The sequence below is a fragment of the Penicillium canescens genome, assembly GCF_028828765.1.
Source record: "Penicillium canescens strain IBT 15451 chromosome Unknown utg000008l_segment0_segment0, whole genome shotgun sequence".
Taxonomy (NCBI): Eukaryota; Fungi; Ascomycota; class Eurotiomycetes; order Eurotiales; family Aspergillaceae; genus Penicillium; species Penicillium canescens.
The window spans coordinates 1404924-1431767 of record NW_026703970.1 but is presented as its reverse complement, the minus strand read 5'-3'; the positions used below and the strand labels follow the sequence as shown (position 1 = coordinate 1431767).

Below are 26844 nucleotides of genomic sequence, written 5' to 3'. Positions count from 1 at the left end.
ACCATCCCCAATCCTTGTACAAAACGCTCGCTGTGAAAACCTGAGAGCGTTTTGTGTTTCAAGTTATTCTCAGTTTGCGCTCACCATGGCGACCAATGGCGACCCTGGTCGAGGTAAGTTGTACCGATTGTGACGAAGGCGCGCCAAACTTGAGCCGCTTTTGATAAAAAATCAATGCAACTGGAATCGACAAAGATCTCCAACTGATAACATGCTGTTCGACAGGAACGGGAAGTCTGGTTGATGCGTCCGGTTATTCCTTCACGGACAAGGACACCAAACCCGGCAAGATCAAAGTGAAGAAGACGTCCAAGGCGTCAACTAAGAAAAAGGCAGATGGTACGGCTCCCCGACCCGGTGCCTCGGACACAACTGACGCTAACAACCTTTCAGATCTCAAAGACGGCCCTGTCGACACTTCTCCTACATCATCCCCTCTCCCTAGCCTCGACGACAAGATCGTCTCCGTATTCCCAACCGGCAAACCGCGCCAGGAAGACCTGATCGAGACTGTCATTTGCAAGCACTGCAAGCGCCCCACTCTTAAGCAGACAGCGGCCGAGCATGTCCGCGGTTGTCTGAAAGCGAAGCAAGAAAAGGCGCGCAAGAAGAAGGAGGCACGCGACGCAGCAAATCGTGCAAAGGCCGGCGACGACAAAGACGACGACCCCCTCGACAAGGCCGACGGAGAAAACTCAATGATGGGCCAGAAAAGTTCCAAGAAGAGCGCCGTCAAGAGCACCGAGGATAGGAAGGGCAAGAAGCGCAAGGCCGATGAGGACGACAAAGGGGAGCCCAAGAAAAAGAAGAAGAAGGACGAGCCCAAGCCGAAGACCGCCAAACCCAAGGGTCCTGTGGATGTCGAGAAACAATGTGGTGTTACTCTACCCAACGGCGCGCAGTGCGCTCGCTCCTTGACTTGCAAGAGTCATTCCATGGGTGCCAAGCGGTCTGTTCCTGGCCGTACCTTGCCTTACGATATGCTACTTCAGCAGTATCAGAAAAAGAATCAGGCTCGCCAGCAGAGTATGTGCTGTCTTTTTTGTTCTGTGCCCCGACGACAGATGACTGACCTATTCGAATCCCAGAGGCCGCAATCGATGCCAATGCCCCTCTACAGGAAGATATCGAGAACAACGGCCCTATTGACTCGGACGAAGAGAGAGATTCTGTTATGGCTGCTATCGCTCGTTCTAAACCCCAGCCTTTGGTCCAACACCCCTTGATCACTACCAAATCGAAGTACAGATACGTTCGCATCAAGGAGCAGATGTCGCATGCAATGGGAGTTCGCGGTGGTGGTGGGCTTTTCTCCGCCGACGACAGCCAGCCTCTCTTTGGTGGCCTTCTTTTCCAGTCTGTCGCTGCTGATATGGACTCCTCGCCCATGGTCCCTAATGCGGAGTCTGATGTCTCTGGTGCGCGCAAGACCCCAGTGACTGCTTCGTAATCCACCTGGCACATTGGATGATGACTTATGACAACTCTCTTTTCGTTTGCGCTTGGTTCTGAGTTCCCTTGGTGTACTGGATATTGGATGCTGGCGTTCATGAGCGCAGGGACTACTTACTAGCGTGATCACCTCCGTTCCTTTCTTGTCATCCTTCTTCTTCTTCGATTTCCCTGGATAGGCCATGGGCACAGGCTGGTTCTGTTTGGTTTGAAAGGTGACGACATGATACCCCGGCTGGCGCGATACATTTGAAGCTTGGAAAGTAGATGCAATTGAATCCTTTTCCACACTGGTCATTAGTCTTTGTTGTGACCATCGTAGTTTTTGACAATAGAACGACAAGAGAACTACAGCAGTTGAAGCTATTCAGATTACGTTATTTGTGGCCTGAGTAATCAGGCCACCACTATTCCGCTCGCCGATCAGTCATTGTCTTTGAAACCTGGAGTCGTGACAATCGCAAGCCATGCCATGATCTTTTGAGATTCCTCTTTATTCGCTTTTCTCACAGCTTCCAGCTGAGAAACACCCAGTTTATCTCGTCGCCATTGCGGGCGAGCGCCCTCTGCAGCTATCACTCCACCTAGCTCTCCGAGTCTTATTGATCGCAACCTGACCCCCCTCTCACTCTTTGAGGGAATCATAAGCCTCCTAGGCATCCTTGCCTAGTTACGTCCGATTTACAGCCTCTCGTACCCCTTGACCCTTCACCATGAGCCACGCTGTTCCCGACCTAGATTCCATAGGAATCAAAGCCGAGCATGACCTGGCCGATCAATTCCGCCGCGAAGTCGCGACTCTCCTCGGGCGCAACAATCTCAACTTTCCCGGCGCACAACCAGTCAGCTTCTCGTCGAAACACCTGGAGGAATTGCAGCGCGAGGACTACTTCGTGTGCGAAAAGACCGACGGCATTCGCTGCCTGATGTACTTTGCGCGCGGAGATCCAGACTCCGACACGCCGGAGATTCATTACCTGATTGATCGCAAGAACGACTACCGCTTCGTACCGGGCCTGCATTTCCCGCTGCCGAACGACGATACTTTCCAGGGATACCACGTTGACACCCTAGTCGACGGCGAGCTCGTCAACGACACGTACGAAGATGGATCACGACAGCTGAAATACCTGGTCTTTGATTGCCTTGTGCTGGACGGGCAGAGCCTAATGCACCGGACTTTGGACAAGCGACTGGCGTACTTCAAGGAGAAGGTCCTCCGGCCATACAATGCCATGTACCGCAAGTTCCCAGAAGAGAAACAACACCGCGCGTTTGCTGTCGAGGACAAGTCTACGCAGTTCAGTTACGGTATTGAGATGATGTTCCGCGAGATCATTCCAAAGGTTAAGAAAATCCACGGCAACGACGGTCTCATTTTTACTTGCCGCAGTACTCCGTACCGCATTGGGACGGACGAGCATATTCTTAAGTGGAAGCCGCCAGCTGAGAATACCATTGATTTCCGTATGCGTCTTGAATTCCCGATGCTTGAGCCTGATACCGAGGATGAGTCTGAGGGTATCACTCAGCCCTACGTGGACTATGACGCTATCCCAATCTTCCATTTGTTTGTCATGCTCAACGCCGGCGAGTACCGTCATTTTGGAGAGATGTTCGTTGATACGAATGAATGGGAGGATCTCAAGGCTATGGGCGTTCCATTAGACAACACTATCGTTGAGTGTGCTAAGGATTCAGAAGGGCGATGGCGCTTCCATCGTCTCCGTGACGACAAGAATGATGCCAACCACATATCCACTGTTGAGAAGGTCCTTGAAAGTATCGAGGATCGCGTCACAGAAGAAGATCTCATCCGCCTTGCGCCGGTTATCAAGACTGCCTGGAAAAAGCGCGCGAACAACATGGCTGCTGGAGATGCAGACAGGCAACGGAGAGCCCAGGCACCGAATCCAAACGGCGTCAAACGCAAGTTCGAAGAGTGACAAGAAAGGTGCATTGAGCATGTCTTTGGCTTCTTTCTCGGGACTCTCTGCATATCTCTAATTTATCTGCAAGGCGCTTGGCGTTGGTTTGGACTGTTCTTTTATCGCTTTGCACAAAAAGACCATGCCACGCATGGCACTATGGAATGGGAAAAAGGAAGCAGATCCAAAAACAAGAGACGGTGTTTCATTACTTTCAAAGCTTTTCATTATGTAGACAGACGAAAATGTATCTGTACACCTCATATCATACCTGTAATTGCCATAGTCGCAGTTGATGATGCATTGTTCCTAAAAGCGGAACGGCTAAACTCGAACTCCGGATTCCTCCCTTTCCCGTAACAATCCATGAGCGCATCAACCAAGTGAGCACTTATCAACGCCATTTCATCAGTTTTCATCTCGGACATTGTTTCGTTCGGTTGTACTGCCAGTCTATCAAGATGGGCGTCCGAGATTCCCATGGGGAGGCGACGGGGACGCCCGACCCTGTCGAGAAGGGCTTCGCCACCCTCAATACTATCCGGTATGTCGCTTTTTATACATGAAAAAATTGTCCTCGAGGTGCCCATGGGTACTTTTCTCGGTCGCAAGTGCTAACTGCTGTCATAGAATCGGTGTGAAGGCCATGGTGCAGAAGGTTGGTTTTGACCCTGTGGCGCAGATTCTGGTGGTCACATCACGTGATTGCTGGGGTCGTCAGACAAGATGAATTGTCTAGCCCTAATACTGACTGACTGATAGGATGGAGAGCTGCGCAAAGCTGAGATTCTGTCAATCAGACAGCGGAAGGACGGCCCTTCTTTCTAGTATGTTTAGCAATTGTTTTTCTTGTCTATGCCCCGAGTCAGTGCTGATATGGATCCCAGCGTACACTATGTTGATTTCAACAAGCGTCTTGATGGTAAGTCGTGCTGCAGCAGTGCACTCACTGTGTTTGTTTTGATCTAACATGTGTTCCAGAATGGGTTTCGTCTTCGCGTATTGATCTCACGCACGAGGTTGAATGGCCCCAGCCTGAAAAGGCTGACAAGAAGAAGACTGCTGCTGCCAACAAGGCACCGAGCAAGAACACTAATAAACGTGCTCGTGCCGATAGTCGTGATGTCTCTCAGACACCCGATGCATTGGGTGGTAAGAATCTGAACGTCGGAAAGGCGTCGCGACCCTCAAAGGCTGGAGGGAAAGAGAACCTCGGTGTTGAGACACCCGGTGATTCATCGCTATTCCCATCAGAGGCTGTGTCGATAGTCGGCACGCCGAAGACCACAGATCCAGAGGATGCAGAGATGCCAGATGCCTCGGCGGAAACCCCATCACTCCAAGAAGATGAAGTCAAAACGGCGTCGGGAGAGGTAATTACCCGTGGCGAAGAGATCGAGCGACTGCGCACAAGCGGTAGTATGACACAAAACCCGACGGAAATCCATCGCGTTCGAAACTTGACCCGACTCCAAATGGGCAAGTATGATGTCGAGCCGTGGTATTTCTCCCCATACCCGGATTCCTTCTCAGACGTGGATCTAGTCTACATCGACGAGTTCTGCCTCAGCTACTTCGACAACAAACGTGCCTTCGAGCGACATCGCGCCAAGTGCACTCTAGTCCACCCGCCCGGAAACGAGATCTACCGCGACGACTATATCTCCTTCTTCGAAGTTGACGGCCGCCGCCAGCGAACCTGGTGCCGCAACCTCTGTCTCCTGAGTAAACTCTTCCTCGACCATAAGACCCTCTACTACGACGTCGACCCATTCCTCTTCTACTGCATGTGCACGCGCGACGAGACAGGCTGCCATCTCGTCGGTTACTTCTCCAAAGAGAAAGACTCCGCAGAAGGATACAACCTGGCGTGTATCATGACACTCCCCCAATACCAACGCCGCGGCTTCGGTCGTCTACTCATCTCTTTCAGCTACGAGCTCAGCAAGCGCGAAGGCAAGCTCGGCTCCCCCGAGAAACCACTCAGTGACCTGGGTCTCCTCGGTTATCGCCAGTACTGGCGTGAGACACTAGTAGATTTACTCATCGAACCGAACCGGGAAGCAATGAGCGAGAACGAGCTGGCTGTGCTTACATCCATGACTGAGAAGGATGTACACGAGACATTGGTTGTGTTCAACATGCTCCGGTACCACGTAAGTTTGAATTCCAGCTATACATGCTATATGTGAATGAAAATGCTAACTCACTTTGCAGAAGGGTAACTGGGTCATCGTTCTAACCGACCACGTCGTCCAGGAACATAACAAGCGTCTCAAGAAGGAGGAGATTAAGGGCGCACGCAAGATCGATCCTTCTCGTCTCCAGTGGAAGCCTCCCGTCTTCACTGCTTCCAGTCGGACCTGGAACTGGTAAGGCGAGCTTCTACCTTCGTCTTGTTTGCCGTTACTTTGATCTTCTGGGAGTTGTTGTTTATCTGACTGATTATCTAATGGGTTCTCGGGTTTGGGTTGGGGCGTTATAACGTCGGTATGACCATGCTGCAGACATGCGGTACAGCACTAAAACGATACTAGCATGTCTGGATAGATTCGGTTGTTTTGACATTGGATCTGGGTCCGGATGGGTGGGCGTACTTTGAGAAAACGGTGTTTATGGGGCCTTGTTTCTTCGTTTGATACCTATTTCTCTCCAGTTTTGTACATTATTCTACTTGTTACCTTCTACACATGCTTGAAAGATTATTGTGGATTCGAGGAAAAATCAACGACTTTGAACTCGCGTCTTTGTCTACCCTGTAACTCGCTTTTTAAAGCTAGTTTCCCCTTCTCGTCGACATTGCCTGAGCCTTGATTTAGGCCCGGGAGGATGGTTGTCGTTTTCTCGCGGATTTCATCGTACACCTCTGTTCGTCGAAGTCTCTTCACTGCTCTGAACGGCGTCATCTGCCTCGCTAATTGGTGGTCTATCCATATAGGCCGGTGGCAATGTTGAATCGCGTGTCGGTCTGAGATGAGCAGAACGCGCATCAGACGTCCCATTGAGTCCCTCGAGACCCTGCTTTTCTACTCCCACCTAACTTCATGTGCCGAAAGCGAGACTCACCTGCTTGTCGCTTGGCACTGGTTTGATGGGCGTCTTCTTGCTCACACCCGGCTCAGTCGTAGCCGGTCTTCGTTTGTCTTCGCTCTCATCGCAGAGGCGTTGCGGTAACGATTCCCCATTCTGGAGTTATTCAAGGGTCCCACGGCACAACAATGACCCGAGTTCTTCGAGTCCTCTTCCTGTAGACAGTGTATATTAGCATACGTTGTACAGTTAGCCAAGAGGCAGGGTTAAATCATACTTCCCGATCACCTGAAACATGATTCCGGGTCCAAACTTACACCTAGCGTCCACTAGATAACTGTATCGCATAATGGGTTATTGAGAGATAAAGTAACGGTCAAACAGCGTTACTCACAGCTCGAATATGCGTATCCTCTTTGACATAATGAGTGTACCTTGTTTGGTACAAGAGATGTGTACCATATAAAGATACGAGTCGGGAAAGCTCATGGACTTCCCAGGGGAGGGTGTTGAGTGGGAGAGGATGGAGATGAAGAAGGTAATTTCAAACGCGTTGAGGAACGCTTAATGTAAGAAGCCATCCCGCATAGGATCCAGCCCTAACCCGGCCAAACCGAACCGTAAACCGAACGTAAGGGCGATTTTCAAATTTGTGTGTAAGAACAATAGAAATCTATATGCGCATTTCATTATGTCTATTGAATCAATAAATACGAAGGGCTTGAGCCTACGGGATTACCTCAACCCATCACAGCACGGTATAGTGGACCAGTGATCTTATACAAGGCCGAGAACGACACCGAAGACCCTGGTCTCGCATTGTATTACCCTCAGAAGTCGAGTAATCTCGCGGTTCCTTGGCCACCATGGTAATGGAGTCGGTCGTGGCCCATACAGCAGTCTTGTCCTCTCCTGTAGTCGCATCGAAAGCCAGTATCCCATCCATGCAAAGCAGGCATCTTGTTCCATTCCCGAAGAGCAATCCAACAGCACCTAACCCATTTATTATATTCCTCGGTTATTCGACTGCTCCTTTCGACTGGCTGTTACTGAGCCCTTGATGTTGTGATCTGCCTCCAAGCATGGCGGCGAGGATATCAGTGCTTCGGTGAAAGGTATTCGTATACGATGGACTGGAGGGCTTAGAGAACGTCAGGTGTAGATCAGGGGCAGTGTCTGGTGCCAGCTAGCTGTTTCAAGTGGATTTCGTAATTTGCGAAACCTCCAGGTCGTATGAGACAGGGACCGTCTTGGCAGTTCAGGACATTGGCATGGAGTTCCAACAATATTTCGGAAGAGAGAATGTTGCTTGGGGTTGGCAGACGTGTTGAGGAGAAAATCAACACCAGGTCTTTCGGCCTGCAGAAGAATGGACAATACCTACAGAGCAACGAATCTAGCGTATTACAATGCTATGAATTTGCACAACACGTGAAATTTGCTTAATGATGAATTGATAGTGCTGGGAAAGTCACGTCAAGACTATTTCGCGACCGACTAGCTCGCAACAGAAATTGTGACCTGGAAAACTGCTTGTTCAAAAAGCAGACGCCTTCACAGCGAGTGGGGTAACGTACACAGGACGTCCGGAATAAGCAGCCAGGCATCCCCACATCGCGGAGATGTGTGGAGATTCTAAAGGCTGGAGTCCTGAGTAGAATTGCGGATGAGCATTGGGGATTGGGAAAGTACATAACACGGAAGAAACGTGAGGGTATGGAATGAAAAGCCGACTCTGAGCAAAAGCAAAGAGGGCAATCACTAGAAGTTGTTGCTGATTGTAAGACATTGAACTGGGCAAGACTGATCAAATCTTGCTGCAGGGGCATGACACAGCTCTCAGAGGTGAAAAGAAGCACCGAAAATTCTCTGGTCAAGCGTGCCATTGCAATGCTGAGTCCTCCTATTTGGGCTCGGGACTCCAAGCTCGGTACCGTGATCCAGATGGGCCTTGAGAAGAACCTTGAGCAGGGCCAGATTTCTTGGCACCACCGCCAGCAGCATCTCGGGACTTGTTATTGGTCTTGCGAGGTTTGTTGTGGTTGGCGGAATTGCGGTGACGGGCAGGGGTTCCAGCCTTCCTAGGAAGCGAGACTTGAGTAGGCGTGCCACCAGGAACACAAACGGTGACGCGAGTATTCCCATGCTGGTCAATATCATTGGCTCCGACTTGGAAGGCCCGAATACTCTGAGCCTGTGCCGGCTTTGTGTGCTTATAACGGGGCTTCACTGGGGCCCATGCCATGGGGGGTGCCATAGGAGGCACACGAACAGCAGGCAGGGAGCCTGGCTCGCGGTCTTCAAACATTTCATCTTGCTCTTCAACCTGGCGGACAGCGAGATCGCCATCTCCAGGCTGCAAATCGATAACAACCCGAGGCAAAGAGACAGCGGCTCCGGAAACGTGAACAGGGAGGGGCTCCTTGGAAGCAGAAGTCACAGCCAAGACACTCTTCCTGTCAGGCGGCGTGCTCTTGCCGAAGAGATCATCAAATTTGGCTTGCCACGAGACAGCATTCGAAGCGGAAGGAGCAGAGGGAGCAGCCTTTCGTGGTGGGGCTGCTGCCATGGAAGCGAACGAAGGAGGAGCCGGGGCTGCGGCAGCGGTAGCTGGAGCGGCGACGGTAGCAGCAGCTGTAGCTGTAGCCTTAGGGGGCAACTTTACAACAGGCTTGGGAGGCTTCGGGGTGGGCAGGTGGACAAGGGGTCGTTCCGAGTCTCCAAAGTAAACTGGGTGACTAGACACTTCCTCCGGTGGAGGCGGGGAAGGGCTGCGCTCCTTCTCAGAAACTTGGCGCTTCTGCTGTTCGGTAGCGTGAGGGAAAAAGCGCGAGCTGCGAGTAGGCGCGGCACGTGCATTGGACTCAGTAGTGACAAGGCCATCCGCAGGAGTATCAAGATCTGTCAGCGGGTTTGATGGTGCAGCAGTATCCTTGACATTGGAATGGGTTCTCTCAGTGGTCTTAATGACCTTGCGCGAGCCGTCCTCGTTAACTCGAACCTGATTCCAAGTTTCGTTGAGGATGATGGGCCTCGTGATTCCCTTCTCGCGTTTTTCCTTAAATTGAGCCATAAAGTTGCGGGCATTCTCGGCCTCTTGTTTAGCGGCAACCTCATGGAAATTGTTCCAAGCCTTCAAAGCTGCTGCGTGGTTCTGCTGCTGTGAGCTCGGGGGTCCGATAGGGCGAGGGCGGCCAATAGGAGTCATCTTGTCAAGAGAGGGGTGTTTGGTCTCAGGCGATGGAAGAGTGGGAGCGTTTGGCTCTTGAGGGCCAGCAAAGTTCGGGGCGGGCATCGTTGCTTGGTCTAACCCCAGTTGACTGCGTAGAGGGACTTCGCGTGATGCAAAGCCCAAGGGTTGATCGAAAATACCGTTGCCGAGAGTGAGAGTGCGGTCACTTCCCAAAGGTTTCCATGGATTGTTGACAGAAGGAGGATTCACCCCAATGGTAGGGTTTGTGGACCAAGGTGAGTGAGAAACGTTCAGATTGGCACGCCACTGGGGACCGTGCTGCTCTTCAGGCTTCGTGTCAGTTTTGTTCTGAACCGGGGACTGAGGCTCGGTTTGATCTTGAGCTCCAGGTGCAGAGGGAGGGTCACGCTTCTGTTGGTTGGGTGACGGGACGCGTCGTGGATGATGTTTCTCAGAAGTCCGATCACGATCATGTGAAGCCACAAGTTTCTTGACAGAATCTGGATGATGCACTTTCATCATACCATACTGCTTGGGTTCGCCGGATGGCTCAGGGACTGGGGGCTTCGGAGGAGAAGATATGGTGGGGGCAAGGTGATGAGGAAGTTGGGAGGGGGATGGTGGGGGAGGATGGTGAAGAGGAAGAGGTTGGTGGTGAGAGTGAGAATAAGAGTTGCGATTTTCCGGGATCTTCTTCTCTGGCGCAGGACCCATCGCTTCGAGTCGCTGTCTTATCCTCTCCTTTTTAGCTGCATCCTCCTTCTCCTCTTGCTCGATTCTGCGCTGCCGCGCCTCTAGACGCTTCTCCTTCATGATACGCTCTTGCATGGCAACAGGATCCTCCTGAGGTGCTTGAGGAACCGGTACCTGTGCCTCCACAGGAGAGTCACCTACATCAACAACTGAACGTGCTGTCCCGTTTGGCCCGTATGGGAGCATCTCATTTTTGCCGTGGGGCTGCTCCCGATCAATTAAGGCTGGATCAACCATTCCATTCACCTGCGAGCCTCTTCGAGCATCGTTAAATCTCGGGGGTGCATCAGGTCGGCCAAAAGACATCCTACGACCATACCCTCCGCTTCCGCCGCTCACATTTGACGATGTTCGACGACGACCCCAACCCGGACCATCCTGGTGGCTAGATCTGTGCGTTTGGAATGCAGCAGATGGCTCGGCGGGCCCGCCTGGGTGCTCATTCGCTCTCTGCAATACAGCAGGAGCTCGAGGATGCTGGTCAGGACGCCAAGATGGTCTCCGGGTGTCTGCCACTGGCTCGTACCGGCCAGATCGAGAATTGTAAAGCTCCCGAGGAGCACCTGACTGGGTATCTTTCCATGTGCGGTTGAAATCGTCCGCTGCAATCTCCTTTGGTGGAAATTGGCCGTGATAACCCTCGTCTCTCGGACCCTGAGAATGGCTAATAGGCATGCGCGGCTGGTGGGGAGGAGCCTGCATCGGAGCACTGACTGGAGAAACTCTTTCGACGGGTGGTAAGGTGGCCCATGGCGACTTGGAGGGTGGTGCTGGGCTTGTGGAGCTCGATGGGGCTTTGTCATTTGTCCCCTTAGACGAAGCACTTGCAGTTCTTGCCTGACGTTCAGCATTTGCCCCCAATTTGAGAATGGTGGGGTTTGGCCCGATTGAGGTGGTTGGCTTCGGTGCAAACTTAGGAGGCTCTTTCGTGGCAGGCGGTTGTTCTGCGGATGGCAACTCCTTGGACTCTGGCTGATTGGGAGCTGGTGGATGGTCAGTGTGAGTAAGAGTGACCTTCGTTCCATCTGTCCACTCGATCGTCTCGGGGGCCCAATCATCTTCGTCGTCATCGATATCCGCCCATTTCGCTTCAGAGCTTACGGCGCCATCTTCTTGGATACGCGAAGTCATATGAATACCGTATTGCTGCTTCAACTCTTCGTCGGTCAAATGCTTCGGTGGAGGAGGCTGGACAGCTATACAGATATCAACGTCAGCTCAAGTGTCTCCCGCTCGGTCGAGAAAGAACATACGCCGATTTTTGTTCCAGACCTGGTTGGGATCAGGCCCCGATCCACCAGTATTGGCTCCGCCTGCTCCAGTCTTTGAAAACGAATCACGCATCCCGCCGGTAGTCTTTGCGACAAGTCGTGGTCGAGAGCTTGGCTGCGGGGTACCGAGTGGTGTAGTTGAAGCTGAGGGCACTAAACAGGTCAGTGATAGTCATGAGACGATCCTTGACAAAGAACATACCTTTCTCAGGTACCTTAGGAGGTGTTGGAGCTCCCGCAACCTTGGGTACCGAGAACTTGGCGAAGGAAACAGGCTTAAAGGATCCTGGCTTTTTGACCGAGCCACTTCGCGCATGGTTTCTGCTATCCGTCCGACTCGCATCAGATTCTGAACCACCTTGTGACGCTGTATCATCGCCGCCATCCGATGCAGATGCAATTCCGTTTAGTTCAAGGACCCTTGTCGCAACAACTCCGGCGCCCTGTTTGCTATTATCCTGCGCCCAAGTCAGTAATCGCTTCGAGGTGTTTCCAACAGCAAAGCTCACCGTCGCAGAGCCCACAGCATCTTTGTCACTTCCAGTCCGTTCCCCTCGCGGATCAAGTATGTCGGTCGTCTCGTGGTTCTGCTGGTCACGCAAGCGTGAATTGTCTGATGTAGCGGTGTTCATTGCGATATGTTCGGTCTTCCCTGCGTCCCCTCCAGCAGATAGATTGTCGTTGGTGTTCGCAGGAACGTCGGAAGGCGAGGGCTCGCCGCCCGACAGGGTCTGATCTACCACATCGCGGCTGCTCTGCTCTGCCATAACAATACTCGAATCTATTCAAAGCAGCAATTGCGATAAAATTAGCAAAGCGCCCTTGGCGATGAGAACATGGGTTCCGGGGGTGCTTAAAAGGCAGCTGCGGATCGGCCATGCGGGTGTCCCAAGCAGACATACCTATCGTCAGATATCAAGGATCGCCACGGTTGCACTGCTAGCTCGACTGGTTGCACCCTGAAGAAGTGGGATTCTACAACCAGATATAAGTCGGCCAACAATCTTCGAGGGCTGATGGGGTAGCCGTGTCAAGTCGGTGGAGAGTACGGCGGAATCGGAAGGCGCGTGCGTAGTGAGAATCCGCAGCGCAAAGAAGTCCCAGAGACGGGAGGAGGTCGAAGAGGGCGACTTTCTGAGTGAGGAGGGTTGATGGTACAAGAATAGGGAGGATGATACAAGATTCAAGTGTCAACTCGGGTTGAAGCTGAGGGTCGCTGTTTTCGGTTAGCGTGGCCCGGCCGAAAGTTGTGAGGTGTATCTGCCCACACACCTTGCTTGACCTCGTCGGCCCTATTTGCGACTAATCGGAGGTATGAATAGTTTGATATCGTTGCCTGCAGAAGGTTCGTAAGAGAGAATACTTTCGGCATGAGGCCGCACCCCGTTTTAACAATAAGTGAAGAAAGAGCCCGCCAGCTACGTTTCACCAGATTTAATACTCTACCTCTAGAACTACGACAAAACAAAGCGTTGTAAATCAAATATTGAAACACAGTGAGATTCTAAGGTTCTCGCTAAAACCAAGACATTCCCTTGCACTGAAACTGAGGATCCAGTATATACATCAGTCCTCCATGGGTTGGATCAAAGGGAAAGCTTAGTGGGGGTGGTTCTTGTGGTGGCCTGTTGCGAAGAAAGTCAGATATAAGTCAGGGCTCATAGATAGAGAGCATATATAGATGACTGGGAGAGCTTACGCAGGTGGAAGTAGTACTCCATGCTGTAACCCAGGATCAGGATACCACCAATGGCGTGGACAAGAGCTGTGCCGATCAGTATTTATGCGAGTATCAAGTGACGATTGGATAGTACGTACGGACACCGGAGGCGTTCTTTCCGCTGAAGTAGCGGGCCTGGTAGCGGCCGATGAGACCGGTGGGCTTGACGGTAGGGGCAGGGCCACGAGGAAGGCCAGCGTAGAAGTTCACAACGCGCTCCATGCGGGCGGCATCCTGGGCGGCACCGATAGCCTTAAAAATGTCAGTTATGAAGGCGAGAAAAGATTGGGATTGAACGATGTCGATGGCTCGCACGAAAACGACTTCGGGGCGGGACGGGTGCGGACGGGGTGCGCAAAGTCAACGATGACGGCGGATGGGTAACTCACGTTGGGGGAGGCGACCTAGAGTAACGATTAGCATCATTTGCCGAGGTGTATGGCCCAAATAGTCATCAATGAGGGTGTCCTTACCTTGGGGGGGATCAAGGTCGAGAGACCTCGGCGGGCGATGTAGCTCATCTTGTCTGAACCGGAGGGTGTCAGAAATTTGTCGCAAGGAATAAAGGAACTCTCAGTGAGTATGCGGAAAGGGAAAAGACGTGGACTTACATTGATTTGCAGCGCAAGTGAACCAAAGAAAGCTGATGGAAGAGGAAGGAGGAACAAACCGAGCCCTGCGGGTGGTCGGAAGGCCAAGACCCGCTAAACCATATTCGGTGGTGTCGTGACTTGCGAATTGCAGGCAAACCACACCTTCAAGTGTATCCCTCTTTGGCAACGACCAATCCCCACATCCAAGAAGACATAATGTCGCTTTTTAGAATTGGGGGTGCCGCTACCCTTCGCGCTAGCAGAATTGCTGCGCCTGTCAATGCGCGCTTCGTCTCCAATGGCGCCAAGGGCGTTCGCTCCGTGAAGACCACCCCGTCGGAGGCTCCCACCACGACTCACTCAGGCAGCTCCTTGATCAACAAGGAGAGTCCCTCCGAGGCTATGGCCCGTCACCAGCCAGATTATGACGCCACCATCGACCACGGCACTTCGTACGGCATCCCCTTTTGGTTCCGTCACAGATCCTTCCACTAACCTTTTGGCGTCAATCCAGGCAATTCTCTCCGGTGCCCAAGCGTGTCATGGATGGCAGCGAGCCGGGCGACTCCCTCCCCGCCGCCGTTCTCTCCGGGGCCCCTACCGATCTCCAGGCCCGTACTGTGCGGTATGTTCTACAAATTTCGAACCACATTACCAAGCGCTCACATACTAACTCTTAACAACAGCATCTACCGCCCCACAAAGGCCGCAACTCAGTCTGGTACTTGGCACCAGCACCATTGGCGCATGGATTGGGATATCTTGCAGCGGGGTCACCGCTGGGAGAACCCTCTCATGGGCTGGCAATCGTCCGCCGACGGAATGCAGGGAACCAACATCAAGTTCAAGTCCAAGGAAGACGCCATTGCTTTTGCCCAGAAGCAGGGCTACGAATACTTTGTCCAGGAGCCAAACGAGCGCCGTTTCGTGCCCAAGGCCTATGCCAACAACTTCCTTCACGAACCCAAGAAGATCAAGCACATCAAGACCAAATGATTTGACCTTCGTGCTGTATAATGTACATATTTGTCAGTTTTCTCTATTGAATTCAATTTCAAGCTTTTCAATTTCAAAGCAAAGAACCCAAACTTATCAAACGACATTCCGATTAGAAAGCTATAGGCGGGCAAGGAGAAAAGAACGAAGGGGTGAAGTCAGTTCTTCTATAAAATGGCTTCGATACCAGTATTTGTTTTTGGGGGAGCCGGGGGGAGGTTGTGTTTGTTGTTGTTTGCGTGAATACCGTCTGTCATTCCGATATTTAAATCCAGTATGCTATTGAGGGCTGCGTTTATCTGATTTAGATGATTGTTCCTTTGCTAGTTACCCGCTATCTATATGCTAGTCAGCTTTGGTATGGCACTTTCTGTCTAATACAAACATAATCAAGCATATCAAGACCACGGGATTATAGAGCAATAAGACACTTGAGGTATAAATCCATCGATAGAGCTTGCTATCAACTGACTACTAATGATAAATCGTTAACTGTACTGTGAGCATGGAATGAGGTGCCTAAAGCTTCTGAACGGCCCTAGCCAGTCTTCTGGGCTCTGATGTTCCTGTCGAACACACCAGGGCGAGTTGCTCGAGTGACCAAACATCCAATATTGTTCAGCATACAAGAGTGCTGGAATCATTACATTATTAGGGGTACCTAGGTACGCCGTGCCATCATGGATGCTTTGACACGGCAATGGTCATTGATTAGGGCAAGCTCGATCTATAGATTTAGGGCAGTTGTGCCTTGGGCTCTCTCTGGGCTTACAGCCTCGGTCTCAAATGACACATAACGTATGTTCGGTAATAGTGTAGATACTTCTCTTGAATTGAAACATATCCTGTTAGACTTTTTATTCAATATCTTATGGAGGTGAGATATATTCAGATATGTTGCTACTGCGGATATGCGGAAACGTGACCACAATATATATCTGCAAACAACGGAGCTCTCAAACGGCAATCCAGAATATTTCAAAACAAGATCCCTCAACTTAATTAAATGTGTAATTGGCACGTAAGCATGCCACCGGGACCTGGGAGAACAGGAACGTACGACCAAAAAAGTATGCGCAGCTAAAGCCTAAATCGGCCCCGCCACCCCCCACTCTAAAAATTGATAAGATCAAAAAGATTAACAACTTTTTTCATTTCCACCTCAGACCCTCCTTGTTCACCACACCTGCAAAATGGCCGCCGAAACAGATACAACCGTCGCTACCCTCCGCAAGGTTCTTGTCTCTGAATCTGAGCCGCTTGCGCGCCGATTTCGTGCTCTCTTCTCCCTCAAGCACCTGGCGTGCCTGCAGCCTCCCACCGAGCAGACCCTCCCCGCCATCGAAGCAATTGCCGCTGGCTTCTCCTCGCCCTCAGCCTTGCTTAAGCACGAGCTTGCTTACTGCCTCGGTCAAACTAAGAACACCGGCTCTGTCGCATACTTGCAGCATGTGGTGAAGGATACCGAGGAGGATGCGATGTGCCGTCACGAGGCCGCAGAGGCGCTGGGCGCTCTCGGCTACGAGGACAGCTTGGACATCCTCAAGAGGCTTAGAGATGATGAAAATGAATTGGACATCATCCGGGAGACTTGCGACATTGCCGTCGACCGCATTCTGTGGGAGAACTCCGAGGAGCGGAAGGCCGAGAAATTAAAGCCTAGGTACGATTTGCGCGTCATCCTGCATATTGCGAAGATTTTGCTGACATTATCATCTTGGATCTACAGTGACTTCACATCTATCGACCCTGCTCCTCCCATGCCCTTGGAGACCAGCGAACCCAACATCCCTGACCTGGAAAAAACACTGCTTGACACCAAGCTTCCCCTGTTCCAAAGATACCGTGCGATGTTCGGTCTGCGTGACCTTGCCTCGCCCCCAGACCTCCCCACCGCAGTTGATGCTGTCAATGCACTCGCCAAGGGCCTCAAGGACCCTTCTGCCCTCTTCCGTCACGAAGTTGCCTTTGTCTTCGGACAACTCTGCCACCCCGCCTCCATCCCCAGTCTCACAGCCTCGCTGAGCGACCTGTCAGAGGCCGGCATGGTGCGACACGAAGCGGCGGAGGCCCTGGGCAGCCTTGGCGAGGAAGAGGGTGTGGAGGAGACCTTGAAGAGGTTCTTGAATGACCCCGATCAGGTCGTCAGAGATAGTGTCATTGTGGCTCTTGACATGGCAGAGTTTGAGAAGAACGGCGAGACTGAATATGCGCTGGTGCCAGGAAGTCCTGAGCCCGTTGCGACTGCATGATGGATATGCCAAAAAAATTGTTTCGTGACGTCGTGATTTTGATACTCTTGTCCCGCTAGTTATACAGCCTTTCTCCAAAAATAGACCAATTTCCACATCGTTTGTACAATCCGGAATATCCAAACTAGTTGTTTGAAGTTTCCCTGTTGAGAGGTCAGTCAGTATTAGCGAAAAAACATATTGAGAGGATTCGAAGTGGGTTGGCATACTTGAAACCGCAGACACATCTGTAGAACACAGTACTTCCTTCATCAGCACTGCGCAGCTGCACTGTAGTCCAGAACATCTCCTTCCGCCCACAATCAGGACAATCACGCTCGATGATAGCTTCGGTCATGCGGTCTGCTGCTGACAGGGTCTGGACTGCCGATCGTTTGGCTCTCAGTGCGGATGGGAATGCGGAAGGTTTGGACTCGGAAACGGTAGTTTGGGGAATTGTATCTGTAAATTGAGGTTAGACACAAGTTCCAGATTGGAAGTACAATCTACTCACCTTTGTTCCGAGTGCCGCAGACATCACAGTGAAGAATCGCATCTGCATTGCCGGTAGACTCTCGTAGGAGATTACCGCAATCTGTGCAGAAAATCAAAGAACCAATGACAGACATGTTGATAAAAGCAAGGAAAAGCAATCCAAAATATGCAGTAATAAAAAGAAAAAGAGCAAAGTGACGAACTAGACAGGCCTTAAGCGCAACGACTGAACATGCAACTTTTTTTTGGGTGCACGAGCCTCTGGCAGGCGGTCACGCGTGGCAGTAGATGTGCCGTCACCCATATGGAATTCGTGAACGCTCTCGACCGTAGCTAGAACAGCTATCTTAATTTTTCAATTTTGTTTATGTTTGAATGACCCTGGGATGTCATAAGGAGTGTGTACTATCTGACATGTCTCTCTCAGGAGCATGTCAACCTTCTTATGACCAGCGCCTACCTCTTTTGACCTAACCGCGACCATGGACCAGAATGGACGCCCGGCCGTCCAGGTGGTTATCAACGGCTATGACCAGACGCAGGCCTACGGATCCAACATGCACCTCCAGAATCAGCCGCGGCCACTGTCCGTAGACGAGGCATTAAAGTACTCGTCCATGTCCAGCGCGCCTGTATTTGGCCTCGGTCTGTCTACTCGAATCCTTCTCCTCAATGGCAGCCAACTAACCGATGGCTTTTTCGCGCAGACTGTATCATTCGCCCTGACGTTGGGCGACCCTCGAACACCACCTCGATCAACCACGTACTACAAGAGGGCCGTAAGACGTTGGTCGGATTGGATGCGGAGATACAGTCCGGACAGGATGAATCCAGTCGTTTAGAGACGTCCCGGGAATACCTACAACAGTTGCTGGATGGAAATGAATTGACAGAATTGTGAGAATCATTCGTATCTTTAAAACCGTCTCTCGCTCATCATCCTCAAGCAAGTTCAAGCTCCCCCGTGCCCCCGCTCGCAGTCAACAGTTACGACCAAACGCACCCGATGGAGCTCTTTCTGGCCGCAGCAGTCTAGGCTCTTTTGCCCGGATGATGCTCGATTCTACCGACATTGCATTTAGATGTAAGATCTAGCCCAGTACAGCTGTCTGGACTTGACCAATTGACAGTTCGATCTCAGATCCCGAAGCATCACCAACGATCAATCTCGAGAAGAAAGACTCCAATCCGAAGACAGCTGCTTCCCTGAACCAGCGTGCTCATCTTACGAACAAATCGGTCTCAGCCTCCTTTGAGCCAACACGTGCTCCATCTTCAAGCCAAGTATCCGTGGTCATCCCAGTCAAACCCTTACCACCTCATAATGGTCAGATGAGTGCGGAAAAGTTCAAACCGAAGACAGAAGGTGAAGACGCAACGGCGGGGGTGCGAATGAAAGACCAAAAAGCGGAGGCAGATGCAGCTCTGCTAAACCTGCAAGACTTCCTCCATGAAATTTTCGAAGCAGAAGACCAAATGGAATCTAATACTTCAACTCACACGACTATCGACAATCCAAACCCCTTATTCGTGCAAACAAGATCATTGGAGGTGCACGGAGAGGTGCTGTCTTCAGATGCCCACAGTCGCCTCCAGAAAGTTATTCGAAAAGTCACGGGATTCGACCGACTCCAGGACATACCATCTGATTATCTTAATCGAATCCAAAAATTGTGCGAAAAGCCCATCATTGCTGCACAACAACCTGATTTGAGCTTGAATGATACGTCAAGTGAGATTGAATCTCAGGAGTGGCAAGGGAAGGTCGAAGATGTTTTCAATGCGCTTCTTGCAATCGGCACGTTGTTGCAGACGATGTCTGGACGCCAGACGGAGCGCGACCTCTGTCCTGAGGATCTCATCGAGGCCATTCCGAACGTTCTCAATCAAGTCTTTGACCACTGCATCATTCCTGCTGTGGAATCACGTCCTGGTGGCAAAGATACCCAACACTTCCACTTCTTCTCAACCCAAAAGCGGATCATAGGAAGCCTTGTTTATCAGAGCAAGAAGGTTTTAACCCTCTTCGCAGACTTCCTATCTCGAATTGATGTCTCCGAAGGCACGATCACGGCCGCTGAGTTCTTCGCCTCAAAATTAATCTTCGTGGAAAACGCGCACAATGACAAGGACTCGGCTTTGGGCCATCAAAAGTACGAACCCGCAAGACGCGGTGCGATGGAGGTGCTTGCGAAGGTGTTTGCCAAATATCCCGAACAACGACCCTTCATTCTGGATGAGATCCTGGTCTCATTGGAGAAACTTCCGACCACACGCCAAAACGCAAGGCAATTCAAGGTTGCAGATGGAAAGAACATTCAACTTCTTACTGCACTTGTTTTGCAACTTGTTCAGACAACGGCGTTGGAAACACCCTCGCGACCAAAAACCAAACGCCAGGTCAAGGCTCAAACTGACGATGACCATGACGAGCTCATGGGCGATGGTGAAGATAACACGAAAAATGAGTCAGATGACGACGAGTCGGACGTGTCGTTGGAACGCCTCGCAACCAAAGCTAACAGACTTTATGACAACGCCATGCGCTCTGCGCAATACATCGTGAAGTTCATCGTTCAGCGAGCTATGAACTCAACGAAGACCGGTGATCAGCCATACAGGAACATTCTCGATCTTTTCACTCAGGACCTGATCAATGTACTTGGATCTGCTGATTGGCCGGCTGCAGAATTACTTCTGCGGATCTTAGCATCTCACATGGTTGGCCTCGCTGATCAAGACAAGAGTCCAGCGACCGCCAAGAGCATGGCACTTGAGCTCCTGGGCTGGATGGGATCTGCCATTTCAGACCTGATAGCAACCGCTCAGCACATGCTCCCGGCGCTGGAAGATTCCGATTCAGAACTCACCGACTATCTCAAACAACAATTTGAGGAATTCAATTCCCGAGCATTGCACCCGCAAGATCTCATCGTGCCGACTGGTCCATATAGAATGGCGCTCGAACACCTTTTGCAGGACAAAAATTCCGATAACTGGCAACTGATTAGCGCACGAGGCTACTACTTGGCTCAATGGGCCAAAACTGTTTGCACTCTTTACTACAACTCCGAGGACCAGGAGGAAATGGCACATGATGATGTGACCTATGACTTGATTGTTCTTTTGACGAGATCCTTTTCAGACCCTCGCTGGCTAGAGACCCACAAGGAATTCGATAACATTACCAATGCCCATGGGAAATTCGCCTACATTCTGACAGTCCTTAACTCGGGCTTTGGAAAAGCCTTTGACACTATCCTCAAAGTTCTCTTAAACTCTTTCACCGGTGATTCGGCCAAGGTGCGCAGCCGCAGTCTGAAAAGTGTTATCTACATGCTCGAGAAAGACCCGAACCTTCTTGATCGAGATGCTTCTGTCCTGCGCGTGATTTTGCGATGTACCACAGATGCCTCGCCCATGGTCCGGGACTCTGCCCTTCAATTGATCGGGCAATGTATTGCCTTGAAGCCCAAGCTCGAAGAAGAAGGTTGTCGAAGCATTCTCGCCTGTGCAGCGGATACTACGGCTGGTGTCCGGAAACGCTGCATTGGGCTGTTGAAAGATCTATACCACAAAACATCTCGACGGGAGTTGAAATTGGTCATCCTCGACAGCTTTCTTCAACGTACAGGTGACACTGAAGAGAGCGTGGCATCGTTGGCCCGACAAACCTTCGAGGAAATATGGCTTGTTCCATTCCACGACTCCATTGATTCATCTGATGGCCCGAAACTCAAGATTGCTCTTGGCGAACAAGTGGCCCTCATTGTCGGCCTGGCCGAACGCAGTGACACTGCACTGGATTCTCTTAGCATCTGCTTACAAGCTGTGCTTTCAGATAAATCCAAGTCCACTGCATTGAACTTCAAAGTTTGCAAGGCTATGGTTGCTACCATGTTCCAGAAACTTGTAGAAGAATCAGATTCCAGCAAAGAGTCCCAACAAGCTCTTTTACAGACAATCACTGTTTTCGCCAAGGCAAACGCAAAGCTATTCAGCCCAGATCAGTTGGAAGCTCTCCACCCCTATATCGGAAATCTTTCTACCACAGATGATCTTTTCATCTTCCGATCAGTTGTGGTTATTTATCGTTGCATTCTTCCGTATTTATCCTCATCACACAACACTCTCCTGAAGGAAGTACAGAATGATCTCTTCAAAATCATCGCCAAGCTTCCTCGTGGTGAGCTCAATGAAGTCATGGGCTGTTTGTGGACCATCAACGGTGTTTTACTAAACACCATTCGACTGGTAAAGTTGACACTCTCATTGCTGAGACCTCTGAAGCGGTACAAGGATATGGATCTTTCTTCGAGTGGGTATGCTGCGGATCTGAACCGTGCCACTAGTTATATTCGCATTGCAGGCTGTGTTGGGGGCCATTGCGACCTTGACAAGTTTGCATCGCATTTCAAGAACGACTTTCCGACATGGTCTGGTAAATCTGTGGCAGGGTTGATGGTTGATCTCATCATCCCTTTTTCTACAAAAGCTCAGCCCTTGGAACTTAGAGTCAACGCGCTCGAAAGCCTAGGATCTATCTGCCAATCATGGCCTGGCCAATTTGGCCGAGAGTGTACCCGGCAGACCTTCGCTCAAACTTTCAAGGAAGACGCTCCAAACTTGCAAAACCTTGTGCTCAAATCATTTGCAGCTTTCTTTGCCATCCACGAAGGCAAGTCTGAAAAAGCTGTCATTCCAACGGCAGACGCCGCTGCCCAGGAAGATACAACTCGATTGGGCGGTTCTTTAAGAGCCAGTGACAATGACGGTGCCGCTGCTTTGATTGCCCAGCACTTCCTCTCCAACATGATACAGGTGGCACAATCGCGCCAGGATACTTACTCTTTGACTGCCATTCAACTTATTGCAAGTATCAATCGACAAGGGTTGGTGCATCCGAAGCAGTGCGCGGGTGTTCTTGTTTCCCTGGAGACGTCGACGGTGTCTGATATCGCGAAAGTTGCGTTTGATACTCACAAGGCGCAGCACCAGCAGTATGAAACCATGTTTGAGCGGGAATACATGCGAGCTGTGCAAGAGGCATTCTATTACCAGCGTGATATTGTTGGCGATTCTAATGGGGCTCGGCACCGACCTTACATTTCGAAGCTTGCACCGTTATTCGAGATCGTCAAAATCAGCAACAGTCGGTACCAAAAGAAATTCCTTTCAAACCTTTGCGCCAAGGTCAACTTCGAACTGAAGAAGCTTGATGTGACTGGAAACCCCCGCAGCACCTCTTACTGTCACGTTTCATATCACAGAACCTGGCATTTTTCGAATACGGCCAATTGGCCGAACTTGTGCCAACCATTTCGTGCATTGAACGCATTGTTTCCTCAACGGGCACCGTCGTTGCACACGCTATCGAGACCGAGATCTCTCCTGCCCCGATTGGCGCGCCCCAGTTAGATACCTCAAACGGAATGATGCCAGGATTTGCGCCTGAGATGCAGTTATCGACGTTCATGCCGCGACCAACCAATCCTGCAACCTTGAAATTGCTGGCGACTGCAGCCGCGTCATTGTCAATGCTTTGGGAAGCCCGAACCTACCTTCGCCGTGTTTACGGACTGAATGCCCATAGCAAGACTAACGGAAAACCTGCCGCAAAGGATCTCAACAAAACCGCAACCAAGGTGCATGGAGTGACCGGCGATAAGGTCTGGGAAGCTATCGCCAGGAATATGACCGCTTTAGACAGTGAAGAAGCGATGCACCACAAGTGCCGCGAGTTTGCAACCTTGCTCTCCATCGACGATGAGTTCAGGGTGGATGCGGACGAGGACGCAGAAGGGGATAGTCTCGACGCCATTGGAGAAGACGACACGGGAACTGCCCTGACCGGCTCTCGGCCCATGAAGCGCAAGAACTCCGTCTCTAGCTCGAACCTCAACAAGCGGCCCAAGAGCCGCAAGGGTTCCACCGGAAGAAAGAAATCTAGTGAGCCGGAAGACGAACTTGCTTGGGATTAATTTGCATGCTTTGTCCACATCATCATACAGGATCCTTTTTTATTTGCATGTCAAGCGAGGTCGGCGTTTATTTATTTTCATCTGGTCATGGTGAATTCCACAAGGAGTTGCGTTTCTTTGTGTACTTTCTCTACCCTCGACCGGAATAGGGTGGGTGGATACCCTTACTTGCTTTCATACATAGCCTGAGCTTGGCATGATATCCCGATATCCTTAGTTAAGAGTATATAATAGAAACCCATGGATTCAATTCAATTGGCACAAGATGAAGGTGGCGTCTTCTATAAAAAGTGGTCGGTGAATATAGAACGGGAGCTCGGCTTGTCGTATGAGAACTGATTCTGGATGCCGGCTTCCCGATCAGGCACGTGACTCCCTACTAGATGACGTCGCTGTAGCATCACATCCTGTCTTGGTAAGTTTCTCAGTTTATTTTATTGAGCTTTTAGTTCTAGGTTTTGCCAGGTCGCTCCTTCATTCAGAGCACAGAGACGGGCCATGAGCTGCTTCGTCTCTGTTTACCATCGCTGATCACTTCTTCCCTTCCTGTCTGACAATGCTGAACGCGATGCTCCGGAGCCGTGCAGAGGGCACCGCACTGAAATCAATGGGGTCATTACCAGCTCGAATTCGTATCTCAAAGGCATTCCCGACTCCCCGACTGTCGCTATCCCGCTCGATACACACCCCTCGTCACCGACCAGCCCCCCAATGGCGCGCCTTGGCACAGGTACCGACGGTCTCGGTGCCAATCCGATACAAGTCTGAACTCGCAGCCAAGCTGGGGTCTGCACGGAGATCGGCCATCGTGGGCGCTACGTACAAAGTTTTTACCTGGTGTGGCTTTCTGATCTTCTCTGGTGGTGCTATGGTACTTGCCTTCTTTATCTATGATGCTAGTACATATCGCGAATCGTCAACTGCAGCCGACATCCCTGTTTCAGAGTTGGCGCTTAATCCTCGGATTGGAGGCCCGAAGAACTTGCCTATTGCCGATTACCTTGTTGGTGACTATGACTCGGAAACAATGCTGGAGCAGAAGGACAAGCCGCGTCTGGTCATCCTGGGCACGGGTTGGGGTAGTATTGCGCTCCTAAAGAACTTGAACCCTGCAGATTACCACGTTACTGTCGTTTCCCCGACCAACTATTTCTTGTTTACTCCTATGCTGCCCTCTGCTACTGTAGGCACCCTGGGTCTTCGTTCGCTGGTGGAGCCCGTTCGGCGCATTATTGATCGAGTCAATGGGCACTTCCTCAAGGCATCGGCTACTGATGTCGACTTCTCTGCAAAGTTGGTGGAGGTTTCTCAGGTTGACAATGACGGGGTTAGAAAGAACTTCTATCTTCCCTACGACAAGCTTGTTATTGGTGTCGGTGAGTTATCTCGAGAACAAACAGTGTTCATCGCAAAAGTACTAACCTTATCATATCTAGGCTGTGTGACGAACCCCCATGGTGTCAAGGGCCTCGAGAATTGTAATTTCTTGAAGACAATTGACGATGCTCGTCGCATCAAAAACCAGGTGTTGGAAAACATGGAGCAGGCCTGTCTTCCTACCACCACCGATGAAGAGCGCAGACGCCTGCTTTCCTTTGTCATTTGTGGCGGTGGTCCAACCGGTGTTGAATTTGCTGCTGAGCTGTTCGATCTTCTCAATGAAGACTTACTCCTCTCTTTCCCTCGCATTGTCCGCAACGAGATCTCTGTTCACATCATCCAGAGCCGAACCCACATTTTGAACACGTACGACGAGGCACTCTCCAAGTATGCTGAGGTATGCTTTTCTATACTCCAGAGACTTTCTGATAACCGTTCTAACATTGTTTCCTAGGGTCGATTCACTCGTGATGGTGTCGAGGTGTTGACCAACGCCCGTGTCAAGGAAGTTCGCAGTGACCGGGTCCTTTTCAGTCAGGTGGAAGACGGCAAGACTATTGTCAAGGAGATCCCAACTGCATTCTGCCTGTGGTCCACTGGCGTGGGTAAGTGCACTACCATCATACATCAATCTACAACCATGGCTTGCAATAACTAACACGATGTAGCCCGAGCTGAAATCTGCGAAACCCTCTCCAACAAGCTGGAGGGTCAGAACAACAAGCATGCCCTTGAGACGGATTCTCATCTCCGTCTGATTGGTGCTCCCCTAGGTGACGTCTACGCCATTGGTGACTGCTCGACAGTCCAGAATAACGTGGCAGACAACATTATCCGGTTCCTTCGCACTATCGCCTGGGAAAAGGGTCGCGATCCCGAGAAGGTCCACCTCACCTTCTCCGAATGGACAGAAGTTGCCAACCGAGTAAAGAAACGTTTCCCTCAAGCCACTAACCATCTCCGCCGCCTGGACCTACTCTTCGAACAGTACGACAAGGACCACTCCGGTACACTCGACTACGGCGAATTGTCCGAGCTCCTGCACCAGATCGACACCAAGCTCACTTCCCTGCCTGCCACCGCCCAGCGTGCCAACCAGCAGGGTGTCTACCTCGGCCGCAAGCTTACCAAGATTGCCGCCGCCCTTCCTGGCCTCAAGGCCAATGAGATCGACTATGGTGACCTCGACGAGGCCGTCTACAAGGCCTTCCGTTACAGACATCTTGGAAGCTTAGCGTACATCAGTAACGCTGCCATTTTCGACTTTGGCGGTATGAGCTTCAGCGGTGGTGTCATTGCCATGTACCTCTGGCGTAGTATCTACTTCGCCGAGAGCGTGAGCTTCCGCACGAGGTGTATGTTGGCCATGGACTGGGCCAAGAGAGCTCTTTTCGGAAGAGGTATGTCTTCATTATGTCCTGATTGATCTGCAAGCATTGCTAATATGTTCCGTAATTCTAGATCTCATGAGCTTCTAAGCAGCTCGATATACTCCCCACCCATAGCCTGTCGCTGGCCGATGATGAGATATCAATAGTGTTTATTTGCTGATACAGTTTCGAGCGGGTCAGAGAGAGATTGGGAACCATTTGTCCTATGACTCCTGTTTATTTCCGAAAATACCTACGCCTTCGACCTTTTTGCTTGTTCTTTTGGGTTTATCCTGTTGAACTTCATGCATACCAGCGGCTGTATGGATTTGTTGCGTTCATTAGCTAGCTTTTTTCTTGTGTTCTGATGCTTGCTGCATAAACGCATTGACTGTAATCTAGAAAGACGTCAGTTAAGAAATTTAGGCCGACGATCAAGCTTGTTCTGCTT

The 26844-nt window shown here is 51.0% G+C and overlaps 10 protein-coding genes across 10 annotated transcripts; 7 read left to right on the top strand and 3 right to left on the bottom strand.

Annotated features, from left to right (window-relative positions):
- Window positions 1-85: 85 nt before the first annotated feature.
- Window positions 86-1450, top strand: N7446_011399 (deubiquitination module subunit SGF73; the record flags this gene model as incomplete). The annotated part of the gene is made up of 4 exons (XM_058520141.1): window positions 86-113; window positions 226-339; window positions 394-1026; window positions 1089-1450. The coding sequence occupies 4 exons, from the start codon at window positions 86-88 to the stop codon at window positions 1448-1450; spliced, it is 1137 nt and encodes a 378-aa protein (XP_058367665.1).
- A 715-nt stretch (window positions 1451-2165) lies between these two features.
- Window positions 2166-3398, top strand: N7446_011398 (mRNA guanylyltransferase; the record flags this gene model as incomplete). Its single annotated transcript, XM_058520140.1, has 1 exon — window positions 2166-3398. The coding sequence occupies one exon, from the start codon at window positions 2166-2168 to the stop codon at window positions 3396-3398; it is 1233 nt and encodes a 410-aa protein (XP_058367664.1).
- A 443-nt stretch (window positions 3399-3841) lies between these two features.
- N7446_011397 (NuA4 histone acetyltransferase complex catalytic subunit ESA1) lies at window positions 3842-5756 on the top strand (the record flags this gene model as incomplete). Its single annotated transcript, XM_058520139.1, has 6 exons — window positions 3842-3924; window positions 4011-4038; window positions 4143-4207; window positions 4268-4302; window positions 4362-5536; window positions 5598-5756. 6 exons carry the CDS (start codon window positions 3842-3844, stop codon window positions 5754-5756), a joined length of 1545 nt encoding a protein of 514 aa, XP_058367663.1.
- A 2557-nt stretch (window positions 5757-8313) lies between these two features.
- Window positions 8314-12999, bottom strand: N7446_011396 (uncharacterized protein; the record flags this gene model as incomplete). Its single annotated transcript, XM_058520138.1, has 6 exons — window positions 8314-11552; window positions 11610-11780; window positions 11830-12085; window positions 12137-12408; window positions 12629-12843; window positions 12896-12999. The coding sequence occupies 6 exons, from the start codon at window positions 12997-12999 to the stop codon at window positions 8314-8316; spliced, it is 4257 nt and encodes a 1418-aa protein (XP_058367662.1).
- A 227-nt stretch (window positions 13000-13226) lies between these two features.
- N7446_011395 (F1F0 ATP synthase subunit f) lies at window positions 13227-13868 on the bottom strand (the record flags this gene model as incomplete). Its single annotated transcript, XM_058520137.1, has 5 exons — window positions 13227-13252; window positions 13327-13392; window positions 13446-13599; window positions 13737-13751; window positions 13821-13868. 5 exons carry the CDS (start codon window positions 13866-13868, stop codon window positions 13227-13229), a joined length of 309 nt encoding a protein of 102 aa, XP_058367661.1.
- Window positions 13869-14156: 288 nt separating this feature from the next.
- N7446_011394 (ETC complex I subunit) lies at window positions 14157-14936 on the top strand (the record flags this gene model as incomplete). The annotated part of the gene is made up of 3 exons (XM_058520136.1): window positions 14157-14392; window positions 14455-14565; window positions 14627-14936. 3 exons carry the CDS (start codon window positions 14157-14159, stop codon window positions 14934-14936), a joined length of 657 nt encoding a protein of 218 aa, XP_058367660.1.
- Window positions 14937-16129: 1193 nt separating this feature from the next.
- On the top strand, window positions 16130-17188 carry N7446_011393 (deoxyhypusine monooxygenase; the record flags this gene model as incomplete). The annotated part of the gene is made up of 1 exon (XM_058520135.1): window positions 16130-17188. The coding sequence occupies one exon, from the start codon at window positions 16130-16132 to the stop codon at window positions 17186-17188; it is 1059 nt and encodes a 352-aa protein (XP_058367659.1).
- Window positions 17189-17312: 124 nt separating this feature from the next.
- N7446_011392 (DNA-directed RNA polymerase I core subunit RPA12) lies at window positions 17313-17796 on the bottom strand (the record flags this gene model as incomplete). Its single annotated transcript, XM_058520134.1, has 3 exons — window positions 17313-17331; window positions 17398-17629; window positions 17682-17796. The coding sequence occupies 3 exons, from the start codon at window positions 17794-17796 to the stop codon at window positions 17313-17315; spliced, it is 366 nt and encodes a 121-aa protein (XP_058367658.1).
- A 208-nt stretch (window positions 17797-18004) lies between these two features.
- On the top strand, window positions 18005-23643 carry N7446_011391 (putative sister chromatid cohesion protein Mis4; the record flags this gene model as incomplete). The annotated part of the gene is given in 5 exon segments (XM_058520133.1): window positions 18005-18307; window positions 18370-18559; window positions 18610-18746; window positions 18804-22918; window positions 22933-23643. The coding sequence occupies 5 exon segments, from the start codon at window positions 18145-18147 to the stop codon at window positions 23641-23643; spliced, it is 5316 nt and encodes a 1771-aa protein (XP_058367657.1). The 5' UTR covers window positions 18005-18144.
- A 372-nt stretch (window positions 23644-24015) lies between these two features.
- On the top strand, window positions 24016-26841 carry N7446_011390 (putative NADH-ubiquinone oxidoreductase 64 kDa subunit). Its single transcript, XM_058520132.1, has 5 exons — window positions 24016-25019; window positions 25080-25420; window positions 25478-25628; window positions 25692-26423; window positions 26485-26841. Exons 1-5 carry the CDS (start codon window positions 24200-24202, stop codon window positions 26499-26501), a joined length of 2061 nt encoding a protein of 686 aa, XP_058367656.1. The 5' UTR covers window positions 24016-24199; the 3' UTR covers window positions 26502-26841.
- The last annotated feature ends 3 nt before the right edge of the window (window positions 26842-26844 follow it).

Bases quoted from the DNA above. Each gene is read 5' to 3' on its own strand.
- N7446_011390 (XM_058520132.1), top strand. From the start codon at position 24,200: ATGCTGAACGCGATGCTCCGGAGCCGTGCAGAGGGCACCGCACTGAAA. The intron at 25,421-25,477 runs GTATGCTTTTCT...ATTGTTTCCTAG, and splicing joins CACTCTCCAAGTATGCTGAG to GGTCGATTCACTCGTGATGG. The intron at 25,629-25,691 runs GTAAGTGCACTA...AACACGATGTAG, and splicing joins CCTGTGGTCCACTGGCGTGG to CCCGAGCTGAAATCTGCGAA.